This window comes from Gobio gobio (genome assembly GCF_949357685.1).
Source record: "Gobio gobio genome assembly, chromosome: 14".
Lineage (NCBI taxonomy): Eukaryota > Metazoa > Chordata > Actinopteri > Cypriniformes > Gobionidae > Gobio > Gobio gobio.
The window spans coordinates 14,257,955-14,270,808 of NC_137107.1; the positions used below are offsets into that span (position 1 = coordinate 14,257,955).

At 36.5% G+C, this 12,854-nt stretch overlaps 1 protein-coding gene across 1 annotated transcript in view; it reads right to left on the bottom strand.

Annotated features, from left to right (window-relative positions):
- The window catches only part of kif4 (kinesin family member 4), a 116,000-nt gene that overhangs the window by 8,172 nt on the left and 94,974 nt on the right, over nucleotides 1-12,854 (bottom strand). The window contains exons 26-28 of the mRNA XM_079834417.1: nucleotides 12,061-12,138; nucleotides 11,823-11,915; nucleotides 11,533-11,694 (exon numbers count right to left, since the gene is read on the bottom strand). Of these exons, the coding sequence (XP_079690543.1) occupies nucleotides 11,533-11,694; nucleotides 11,823-11,915; nucleotides 12,061-12,138 (333 nt within the window). The remainder of the gene's footprint in view (nucleotides 1-11,532; nucleotides 11,695-11,822; nucleotides 11,916-12,060; nucleotides 12,139-12,854) is intronic.

Consider the following 12,854-nt stretch of genomic DNA (forward strand, 5'->3'; position numbering starts at 1 on the left):
CGGACCAATGAAATTGTCAGGGCGGGCTTTAGACGATGATGGACAGATGATCAACAGTAACGTAATCATCCACGTCATCAAAAGGCGCTTGGGTTGAGTTTGTTCTAATCCTAAACGGAGAACTTGTTCGTATATGCGTTCACCTTTACTATTTCTCTCAGAATGATGATCGTGTTGGTAAGTACTCTGTGTATCCTTAAATTCTTTTTTTACAACACCGGCAAAGATCGTTTACACTCATCTTCTTCTAACGTAAGGCTACTTATTCCAGCGTGCGTGCAGGTACAGGGTTGCCAAGTTTTTACAACAAAACCCGCCCAATTGCTAACGTTCCTCAAAACTAGCCAAAAACAAGCCCAATAGCTTTCCAGGGGGGTTCTCCGGGAAAAAAGGCATTTGGGGGTAAAATATGTGTTATGTTGGCAGGGCTGGCAGCTAAAAATCGCATTCCTGGGTCTGTATATCACATAATTGGGGTCGCTTCAACCCGCGGACATGGCAACACAGTGCAGTTGAGTTCTGTTGACATTTGACAACTAACGTTGTGCGTCGCTCCATTGCTCTGATTGGTTGTAGGTCTATCCAATTGAGGTCTTTCCTGGTTCGGTTGAAACACGCCCCATAATCACAGCCCAACGGAGCAGAATCAGACTCATATTCTGACTAGAATTGAGTATGACGACGTCAGGCTACCAGAGTGGATGAATCAAAAAAAAAAAATGACACCCTTGCATTTTCGTGTGTACAGACAATCCGTATATTTTGTAAAACAATGATGTCATCACCTCACATCTTGACCCTAGTCAGACACCGCATGCGCATGCTCCAAGTCTTTTCCATTTTTAGTGCATCTCTGTGGCAGAATTACAGCACCACATACTGGTCTGGCATGTATACTACATCGTTTTGAGTCTGTTTCAGTGGTTTCGTGTGTACGTAGATATTTGAGACGAGGAGAAAAAAAAAGTGTTGGATAGGGAAAGCTCTGGCTTCATGTGGATGTGGCCTTAAAGTAACAGCCTGTTTATATAGTAAACCTGCTGCTGTCTGTCAAACAACAAAAGAAAAAGAATCATTCACTGCTCTTGACTGAATAACTTTTGTAGCTTTATTATGAATCAATGTATATTTAATTAATGTATATTTATATGTATATTATATGTATAATGTTATATGTATATATATGTATAATGTATATTTAATATTTAAAGTCCCTGTAAAGTCAAAACTAAACATGTGTTCTGAGTTCCTCACACCACAGATAAATGTGTTATTAACCACCCAGCCAAGTTTGAATCATAAAAAAATCCGGGAAGTACATAAAATAGCTTATCAAAAACTTGAAAAAATGAGCAGCATTCTCTGCTCTCAAACACTGGGGGTGTGTCCGCTGTCGGCGCCGAAACCACGCCCACTCGCGGGAAAGCGGCAGTAGCACACAAGACAACACTCACTGATCACGACCGTCTATGATCACGACGCACCAGATGTCGGCGGGACGGGAGGATGAAGGCCTGGGCGGGGGATAGTCGGTTCTGCAGCGGATTATCAGTGAATCCCAGTTGTCTCCGGTGAAAGTTTGTAAAACGATCCGGTGTGAAGTCACTGCAGAGGTAGGTGTCGGTGATGATCCTCAGCTCTCCATCAAGGTTGCTGTTCACAAAATTAATCCACCTCTTCATCGTTTTTGTTTTGTAAGCTGTTTTGGAAGTTGTTGACTATAGTAACTAACAGTACTGTCAGTAACTCGCGATCGAACGGGCGAACTGATGCGAATGTGCTCTAGTTATGATCGTGTTTGGGGAGGAGCCAGGCTCGGTGGCTTCAGTGCGTCATCGAGCCACCGTTTTAGCCCCGCCCAGAAAATCCTGAACACAGCAATGGTGAAAAACTGTTTAACGGTCTAACTTCTGAATTTAGTACTTCGTAGTTCACAGTCTTTGTAATGTGTTTCAGCAATACATTTCTAACATTTATAATGTGTTTAGAAACAAATCTCAGAATTGCCTTTACAGGGACTTTAAGACTATGCAGAGTTTTAGTTTTACATAAATTAGTTCCTGTGTTGTTTCTTTCTTGAATGCTACTGTTAAATAGATCTAATGTAGGCCTACCTGAAAAACTTAAAGTAGTGTTTATTTCAATTGTATCTTTGTTTTTATTGTATTTGTCCTATTGTCTGTAGTTCTTGCATGTAATAAAGAAACGTTTAAATAAAAGTGTTGGTTTACCTGGATATTCTTGATGTTAAGTTTTCCATGAAAGTCTATGTATACATATAAAATAAGAATAAAAATGTTCAAATGTATAGCATAATGTGCAAAATAGCATATCTAAAACCATCTAAGCTTGATTTCAAATTTTTAAATAAAATTCATAAACAGTCAGTAAAATAATAAATTACAAGCTGTAGCACAAATAAATAAAGAAACAAATGAAAGTTAAGGTAGGTCTAACAGTAGAATTCAGGTACAGAAATACAACAGAAATTGAATAAAGTAATCAAATGTAAAATAACACTGGATAGTCTTTACTGTAAATTATAAACAGTAAATTCACTAACTAAAAACAGATTAACCATTCAAATTAAAGCTACAAAAGTTATTCAGTCAAGAGAAGTGAGTGATTTTCTCTGTCAGGTTGCTGTTTGTCATTTCCGGTATGGTGCACGTGATCATGTTTATTCTGTAACTATTAAAGAGGAAGAGATGATCTGAAGGCATGTTGAAGGATACATTACAACCAGAGGTGGACAGTAACTAAGTACATTTACTTGAGTGCTGTACTTAAGTACACTTTTTGAGTATCTGTACTTTCCTTGAGTAGTATTTTTTCTGGAAACTTATGACTTTATTTACATTTGGAAGACAAATATAATTTCTATCAAGGCCCTCAAAGTAGAAAGTCGTAGCCGCTTTGAAAGTCAGTGGATGATTTGTTTTCTTCTTTAAAACGTGATTAGTAATCACTCTTGTAGGATCACATGAAGTTCAATGATTTCCAAGTATTTTTTGAACACCAATCAATTGATGGCAAAATAGAAGGCGGCAGTTCCCAGACGCAGTGCGCGCAAACATGGCCATACTTAAAAGTTAAAATTCCGAAGAGCAGATGTGGATAAGTCTGAAAGTGCACACAGAAAGCTGCCTCTCAGACGCCAGACCACAAGTAGACTACTGAAGTTTAGTCTATTGAATCTACTAAAATCTTATTATAGTCAATTAAAACTAGACTAAAACTAAAACAATTCAGATACCTAAAATGTTATAGTCAAAAGACTGACTAAAACAAAATCAAAATTTGCTGTCAAAATTAACACTGGTATGAAGTATGATTGGTCAAATGATTTTTATAGATTTACCCGCCAAGTTGCCATAGCCTTGTGGATACAGCGCTAACGCATAGGCATAGGTAACGTTCCACAGTGACGTTAGTTAGCATACAAAAACGTATTTGGGCTAATAATGTTAAAAGCCGACATCTGGACACATCTCGGCTTTTATGAACAACCTGGTAAGCACGACCTGGAGAACACACGCGCTGTGTGTAAATCAAAGCTATCTGATTTATCAAAACCATTTAATTTACACTTAGGAACATAAATGTATCTCCGCAAAACGGATATAAATCCGATCTTCAAATTCCCGCGCTATATGCAGATTTATTGGAGTTCACGTCACCGAAAACAACAGATCATAGGCAGAGTTTCACTTATGTGCTTGAGGGGGGACCTTGGATATAATTTATATTTTTATAAATAATAATAATAATAATAATAACCCCCCCCCTCCAACAATAAAATCAGAAATGGACTTTAACTGTTAGCGTTCGCGTCTCCTGTTTCACGCGCCTTAATCCATGCAGAGCTTTTCAGAAAGTCAGCCACGCACCATTAATAGTATTTCAGAGTGCCAGTATGAGATTAATGCAATGTTTCTGCTCAAAGCTCACTCTATTGTGACCTTATGCAAATATTATATATAATTAAAGCTGCAAGCAGCATTTCTCGGGGTTCAAGCAGTCTAAGGCCTTTAATCACACGTGCATAAAAATATATGTTTTATTTAGCAAGCATGTAACCACTTAGAAAACTTAGGAAACCAAAAGTAATTTATAAAAGATCATAAGAGATTCAGTAAAGAATCATTTTGTCCAAATGTATTCCAGATGCATTTTGTCCAATTAATGCATGTTGGATCGCTGTTTAAAAGGAAGATCATCCTGATAATGCATTGTCAGCATTTGATATATTATTTTACCCTTTGGTGGACAAACATGCACCTATGGAAAAATGTACAGTGAAGAATGTTAGGGCAGCATGGACTGAGAATGAGTCGAGAGAGATGTGGCAAAGGGTACAGCCAACAGAACTCGGAGCAAGGAGGATTGGGAGGTCAATTGCAAATTAAGTATTAGCTAAGTATAACTAAAATTAATAGGAAAAAATACAATGTTTTATGTTACATTAAAATAAGTGAACCTAAATATGATCAATAAGTTTGGTAACGGTTCTTAGCAAAGTATTGGAAACAATAGTTTGAGCAAATTTAAGTGTTTAATAATTTTCAGCATGCACATTGAGAAGGAAACTCAATAGGAACAGCATTAACACAGATGATTGCTTAGCACAGATTGATGAAAATAAATTAGCAGTATTGTTCGATTTTATTTTACAATTACTTTTCATACTGTACATTGGTTTAAAAGTTATCCGTTTAATAGGGGACATTGTGTATTTTATATTGGAAGTTTTTCAGATGTGAAAGAGCCTTATGTGGTGTGCCTCAAGGAGGTTTTTTAGGACCATTACTATTTTACCTTCCTTGCAATAAACTGTGTACGGACAGACATGTATGCAGATGAAACAATTAGGGGTGTAACGGTACACGTATTCGTACCGAACCGTTTCGGTACAGGGCTTTCGGTTTGGTGCACGCCTGTAACGAATGGTTTCCGAGTGCAAACAGTTAACAGTAGGCTTGTTTTAAGCGTGGAACACACTCAATCCGAGTTCCCACACGAACATATTAAGTATTCTGTCCATTTTATCACGAAATTCAAACGATAAATGCCGTTTTGACGCTCTATGTGGCGTGACTGATCACTGATCACAATTCAAGCAGCCACGCGACACGCACGCGCGTGAACGCGATCATCTGTGAAGGCGATCGATCATCTTTTCCTAGAGAATAAACATGAATGACCATCTGAAGGTATGCTGAGGATACATTACAACTTACTGTCATGTACAGGGCTCCAGACAAAAATATCAATTAAGGAGCCATTGGCTCCTATAAGGGAAAAACTTAGGCGCCAAATAATTTTCTCAAGTGCCACAAAAGAATAAACGCATTTTAATTTTTCATGTGCAATTATATGGGCGGTGCTGAATTTCATTTTTGGCTTCTTCCATTCTTTGTCATTAAGACAACAGGTTAAGTAAAACATTTTTGTTTTGTCTTTTTTGCCTGTGTAGAACTGAAACAACTTAAATCTATGCGCCTCTTAACATTTTAACACCACACCATACACAGAGCGATTTTCACAGTTTTCTCCACTATAGGCTTTATTAATTTATTGTCATATACATGGAGCGCTTCACAGCTGTTACACATCACATAGGCTACCCAACACTTGATTTGTTTTGTTAAACTACTTCACTAAAACGCTCCCACATTTTACTTTACTTTATTTTCTTCCTTTTGTTAATTTGGCAAATTAGAACCTGAAGAAAAAAGTTTTAAACATGTTGATATTTCCAATCACTATGTTGGACAATTCTTATCAGAATCATTTCTATTAAGTTAGTGTATATTTTTTAGGTAAAACTGTTACATTTTTAAGCAATCTCATGTAGGATTTTTCCTTTGCGTTATATATACTGTCCACTAGGAGGTGCTCCAAGCATATCTTATCCTTGATTTGTTTTCCCTGAATAGACGCTGGTTATGAAAGTGAAAGTGACGCACGTTCGTTGCGTTTTACAGTGAAATGAGAGTTCTGTGTCTTTAATAATATCAACACATTAATTATTTCTCTCTCATCCACCCGTAATTATTTACAATGTTATGATCCGCTCATCACAAACACACTCAAAAATATCCACGCAGACACATACATCCGCTAAACTTCACTGCGGACAAATAAGCATTGTTTCATTCTATCCTCTATCGTCAATAGAATGGACGGTTAACGCCAAGATAGTTGCGTACACTTAACTTTATTGAACACAACAAACCCGGTCTGTACTGTCACATGTAAACAACATCTAACTACTGGTGTCACATCAATTACAGTCCGTGCTACAACAACAACTAAGCATGATCAAAAACATTCGTGATCTTATTTTTCCTTCAGACAACAAGTTAAGAGAGTCAACAATGCAAAGCAAGAAAGGATTTTAATCACTATTTAAAATAGCCCGTCGGGCAGGGCGGTGATACATTTTGCGTATTCCTGTGAAGTTAAGGCAGTAACAGAAAAGTTTAATAAGAGTAAAATATATTGAGAATAAGTATCAGTATCAATTAAAAACTAGAATTGTTACTGATTAGTTGGCGTCCACACAGCCTTCCTGCACTTTTACAAGTAGAGTAGGGTACTTGGATGTTCATTCATTGACACGTCTCTGTCGCTTTCTATCTCTCTCCGGCTGGCACAGCCGTCAGTGTTGTTGCTTGATAGAGATGAGGGCTTTGAAAAAGCATGATATTTTCCGTTTTGACATCCGTTTCTGACGCGTATTTTGGCGCTCCGACTCAGCAAGGTTTTTTTCTCTGTAACTTTGCTGCGCATCGTCTTAGTTTATTACGTCAACACACAACAAGACTGGTCGCCAATGGCGATCTCAGCAAAAATATCGCTCGCAAATTAATATTTTTGGTCGCAAATGCGACCGTTTTAGTCGCAGTCTGGAGCCCTGCATGTATCATATGTGGTGTAATCGCTCAATCGGTGTTTCAACAGCGTAAAGACGTCAATAAAACTGCTTGTAAACTAAACAATGTCATGTAACGTTAGAATCACATTTAAGCAATCATTCAGTGTCCACAGGATTTTATTCACTAGAGAAATCAACTCTTTCACTAAATATATGCTCTATATTAGACTTTATATTAATTATATTCTACTTAACCTGTTAGGGATGTCTTGATTATTTCATGAATGTTAAATAAACCTGTCATTAAAATGACAGACACTGTGTAGGCTATAAATGATTATATATTTCGACAACAAATTGGAGAAAAAACTATTTTATAATTAGATTTAGAAGTTAATGCAAAAACTGCCTTATGTGAAGTTTACATGTTTGCATACAATGTGTTATTTGAGTGTTGATTATTATACCTAAAAAAAAAATAGCAACTGAATTTAGGCTAATAGTTTGGGCTCTGTTGTTAACCTTTAATATTAATGTGCAAGTAAGGGCTCCCTATATAATTTACAGAAATATCTTCAATAAACTTTTAGTTATAATTTAATTCATTAAAGGAGAGACACTTTTCTTCTTCAGTAAACCACTGTTTAATAAAAATAAATAAAAAGCAATTTTGTAAAACTGCTGTACCGAACTCGTACCGAACCGTAACTTCAAAACCGAGGTACGTACCGAACAGTCAGTTTTGTGTACCGTTACACCCCAAGAAACTATATAATATTTACCTGCAACATCAATTAAGCAGTTGTCTACTGCTTTGGATGAGGAATTATAATTGGTCAAAGTAGGTACAGAATAATAAGTTGGTTGTAAACTTGACAAAAACCAAAAGCATTTTGGTGATCCATAAATCAGAGTAATATCTGATATGTCACTCACCAAAGCCAGATATACTATTAGTATTATATAACTATTTCAGATTATGAATGAAAGATAATTGAAGATTGTCCTTCTGCTTTGTTTATCATTTGTCGAGAGTTCCTAATGTCAACTTTTATATAGTAGTACTAGTCATATATAACACCAGGCATGCATCAAAAGGATGTTTTTTACTTGTTTCGAAAACTATTGTAAAACAACGTACTGTAACATTTAGAGGAATGGAAATATGGAATGATTTACCATTGCATATTACATATTTGAAGTAAAATTAAAAATTAAAAAAAGTTCTAAAAAAATCTTTAAAGGAACATTTATTGGCACAATAGTAAATTTTAGATTTTGATATTTGAAATTAATTTTGGGTTTGTATGTTTCATTGACTTTTTGTTGATATGGATTCATGTATTTTTTTACTTGTTGTGACCTCAGGAAGAGCACTGCCTATGTATTGGCTAATGTGGATCCAAATAAATAAATAAACTTAGATCATATATGAAAAAATACCATTTACTAAGGAATACATTTAAAAAAATAAATAAAAAAAAAACACTTGTTTTAGTAATGGCAGTTATAGCACCACATCTTGGCCAATCTCCACTTTTTAGGTGTCCTTAAGAGTGTGTCCATACATATGCGTGTCGAATTTGTTATAAATATCTCACTGAATTTTGAGGTTATAGACCAGGGGTGTCCAAAGTTGGTCCTGGAGGGCCACTGTCCTGCAGAGTCTAGCTCCAAGTTGTCTCAACACCCCTGTCTGAAAGTTTCTAGTATGCCTAATAAGACCTTGATTAGCTGGTACAGGTGTGTTGAATCGGGGTTGGCGCTAAAGTCTGCAGGACAGTGGCCCTCCAGGAGCAGGATTGGACACCCGGTTATAGACACTTACAGTATATTTATGAGAGTATAAAAATGACTAATTGATAGGATTTCACTTCCTATTATAGTTTTGACATTTGGACATTATTGTTTAGCTATTGACCTATGTTATCAAATTTCCTGTGGTGGTTTTGTCTCGATCGGACTAGCGGTTTCGAAGATAATCGCAAAAGTTTTGTAAGCGCTAAATTACACTGTTATACAAACTATAAGGCAAAACCTGCCATGTTTGGTATTGTTGAACTCTGCAAGGATTCAGGAGTCTAAGGAGGTGACTCCCGTGAAAAAGACTGGCTTAATTTCTTGGGCTCCTTCAAGGCATTGTGCCGATGTGTTCTTTGAGATACACCCATGTCTTTCTACATTACTAACTAAAATTTTTGTCATGTAATTTGGAATAAGGAACAAACTACAATTTGTAAGTGATCTATCCAGCACTGCTTGTAGTGCAGACACGATGTGCTGACATTAACTTTTGAAGCCATTTGCTGGTGAGATAGATAGATAGGATGATAGATAGTAGGGATGGGCGATATGGCCTAAAATCCATATTGCAATATACATTGCAGCCTCTTGCGATAACGATATATATTGCGATATAAAAATTATAATAGAACCATTTCAGAACGGGTTAGACCATAAGGAAAGCCAAACAGCTAAATGTATTTTAATATTTTTAAAGATAGAAACGTTGTATGTAGTTTTGAGAACATTTATTGTGCAAAACTGGAATTATAACATTGTTGCAGATAAATAAAATTCAAGTACACTAGCTGCAGAGACTTTAACAAAAAAAAGCAGAAAGTTTTAAAAACGTCCTGTACGCGCTTATCCATATAATGGCAGTGAATAGCGACCAGACTAAAACTTTACAAAAATTATACAAAAGTATCACGCAATGATACAGGGAGATGCGTGCCAAATCTGTACCAATTTCGGTACCACAATTTTTTTTATTTAAGTATTTAAAAAACTTAAATGCAATTCAATAAGTTTATTATTTATGATAATCATTATAAGTAAATAATACATAAACATTTAAAGCATGTATGCTGTTTAAAAGTAAACATTGTTTATAAAAAAGATCAAGTGAAAAATAAGCAATCATCTAGGCATAATTTTTATTATTATTAGTTGAGACGAATTATTATTACATAGAGACAAAGTTAAATCTACTGTAGGCTACAACAGTAGCCCAATATATTTTGAAAAATTTCTCACGTTAAACCAAACTTTTATTTTGACGGGTTGTCGTGAACACCTTTGAGTGTCTGTTCATTTTATGATATGACAGTTTTCTCAAATGAAATGGTAAATTCTCATGAAGTGATTGTTTATGCATTCGTGTCCTCTATAGCAGTGTTTCCCAACCTTTTTTCAGTCATGGCACGCTTTGAAAATGTTTTTGTGGCACCCCCTCGCATACGTTACGCTAGGGGTATAACGGTACAGATTGCTCACGGTTCGGTTTGTATCACGGTTTTAGGTTCGCGGTTTCGGTACGGTTTAGTATTTGCTATGTTCAGGGAAAAAAGGACTACTGTCAAATAAAAATAAAGAAAATAATAATAAGAACAAATAATTTAAATACAAGCAGCAGCACAAATAAATACTTTTGAGCAAAGATACTAATAAAATAAACTATGCTTTTCAGGTTGCCTACGTCTAACATTAGTTTTCAGGTACAGAAAATTATCAAATGTAAAATAACATTGCATATTTGACTGTATAAATTAAAGATTAATTCTATTAAACTTACAAAAGCATTTCAAACAAGAGCAGTGAGTGATGTCCTTGTCTTTTGTTGTCCGACATTAAACAGACAGCAGTAAAGGCTACTGTCCCTTTAAGACCTAATCCATGGATATGCGTCATCTTTCTCGACTGTATAAAGTTCACTTAAGGCATATACTAACTATGTCTGCTAGAATACTCATCAAGATGGACATGTTGACATACTTTTTGTGTGAGTTCCTCCATTCAAGAGCAATACTTGAAAGATAACTCAATATTTGCGCACTGAGACGTGTGCGCGCTTTCGGATGAGTGCACAGAGACAAATTTTCTCAGCGCGCGCGACTTCTCATTCGCGTCTTCTGGTACTACACCCGGGTGATGACGAAAATGACTGGTCATATTCGAACATAAGGCAGCACTCGCATGCATTGAACAAAGTTTACAAAGAGAGAATTATTTGAAAAATTTGAAAGAAAAAAAAAAGGTTCCGGTTGGGAAACACTGCAGAGACTACAAAGACCGTGAGCGAGTGTGTGTGTGTGTGTGTGTGTGTGTGTGTGTGTGTGTGTGTGTGCACGCGCCCGCTCAGCTGTGCGTCGGACGGCTTAAATCCGAACCAAGTCCAAACAATGGATGTTGCACCGGTCTTTTTTTTACCAGCTCCTCCGTTTCGCTTTCAGCTATGTTTACTCAAGATGACCAATACGATGATGCATTGCTGCCAGTTGCAGCTCGTGGCTCTAAATTTCGCGGGTAGATTCTGTCATCAACGTGCATTATCGCGATAGACTTAATCTCTATCGTAGGCCAATTTTGTATCGTTTAGATCGCATATCGTTTATATCGCCCATTACTAAAAGATAGAATGGATGGATAGGATGGACCACTGAATCACTCGCACTGTTTTCAAATTACTGTTTTGATCTGGTATTGTGTGTGGATTCATTTAATCATCTAACCTACATGCTGATGCTATAGTAAAGAAGTAGAGAGTTTTGAAACAGCTAAATTCTGCATTAACCACCAAGGTATATCCAAGTGAGTATATTTAATGATAGCATCTCTCGAGATTTACAATATCCCCACCACAAACTCACCCCATTCATTTTTGACTTTTTGGAACCTCGTCGTGTTCTATCGTTTTTCTCTGGGCGCCAGTCGTCCTCCTCTTTCTCAGACTCTGATGGAGAGATAAGTTCATCAAGGTCTATGGGCTCTTGCAGACGTGCCCGAGCAGTGGAGTAGCTTTTGGCTTTAGGCTAGAAGTAGGGGGTGTGGAAGACAGGTGTTAGAATAGACCTATAAATCCTTTTTTTCCTTGCTCCAAAAAACCCCCAACAAAAATAAAAACAAAATGCGGTCAAAAAAACAAAGCAATCAGGTTTACCTTGGGTGGAACATATTCAAAAGATGTATCAGGTGACTCATTCACAGAAGAAAGGACTTTCTTTGCACTGGTCAGCTGGGCCAGAAGTAATTTCTGTGGAGATCCGCCCGCAAAACAAAAGTTTTCAGGATTCGGAAATTTGCTTATATAGAACTTATATAGAAAACTAAATCAAAAAATTCAATTCCCACTTTGCTAAATAAAGTATTATGAAATTTGTGAGCAAAAAGGCTTATACCTGCTTGTATTGTTCATTTTCATCCTTGAGTTTTTGGTTCCGATCATCGAGTTCTCGCAGTTTTTCAATTTCATCTTCCTGTGACAGAAAGCAGCCCATACATATATTTCTTTTAAATGTTAACCATTTTATTTGCTGAATGGATATTATGTCTAATATGTAATTAGGTTTTATTGCACACTATCAACGTCTGCACACCTCCTCATTGTCTTTTACATATTACATAATGAATCCTTTACCAAAATTCAGACATGTAATCATTTTTGGTACCGAGATCACCAGTGCCCGAGTTGCCATTCTCCATGTTCATTAGTTTACGGTCTCTGTTTAACAGTTCGGTCTAATAAATTGTTAGAACTGTTAAACAAAGAAAGTAAACAGTATTTGAAAAGAATTAGAAAGGCAAACACCATAATACCTTCTCATCTACCATCAGCGTTCAGCAAATATGCATTTACTTACTACTCCACTTAAGTGTTCCTTTGTAGTCTGCATAAAAACATGTATACTATGCAAAACGGACGGTCCATGTGAATTGGATGCAGACAGGAGAGTTCAGCTGTCACTGGCCACGCATGTGTCTACAATTTTTAAATCCTTGATTTCACACTGTGCTGCGCAATATCCAGTTGGCTACTATGCTGTATTCATGTCAATCACTTTGTACTCCAAGTAAAATGAGCACTACCTTGTCTTGATTTGAAAAAAATATGATTCATGGTCCACACAGATTACTGCATACACTTTTTGTTACTGTGTTCCTTTTTTAATCAACCATATTTTTAACCATTTCA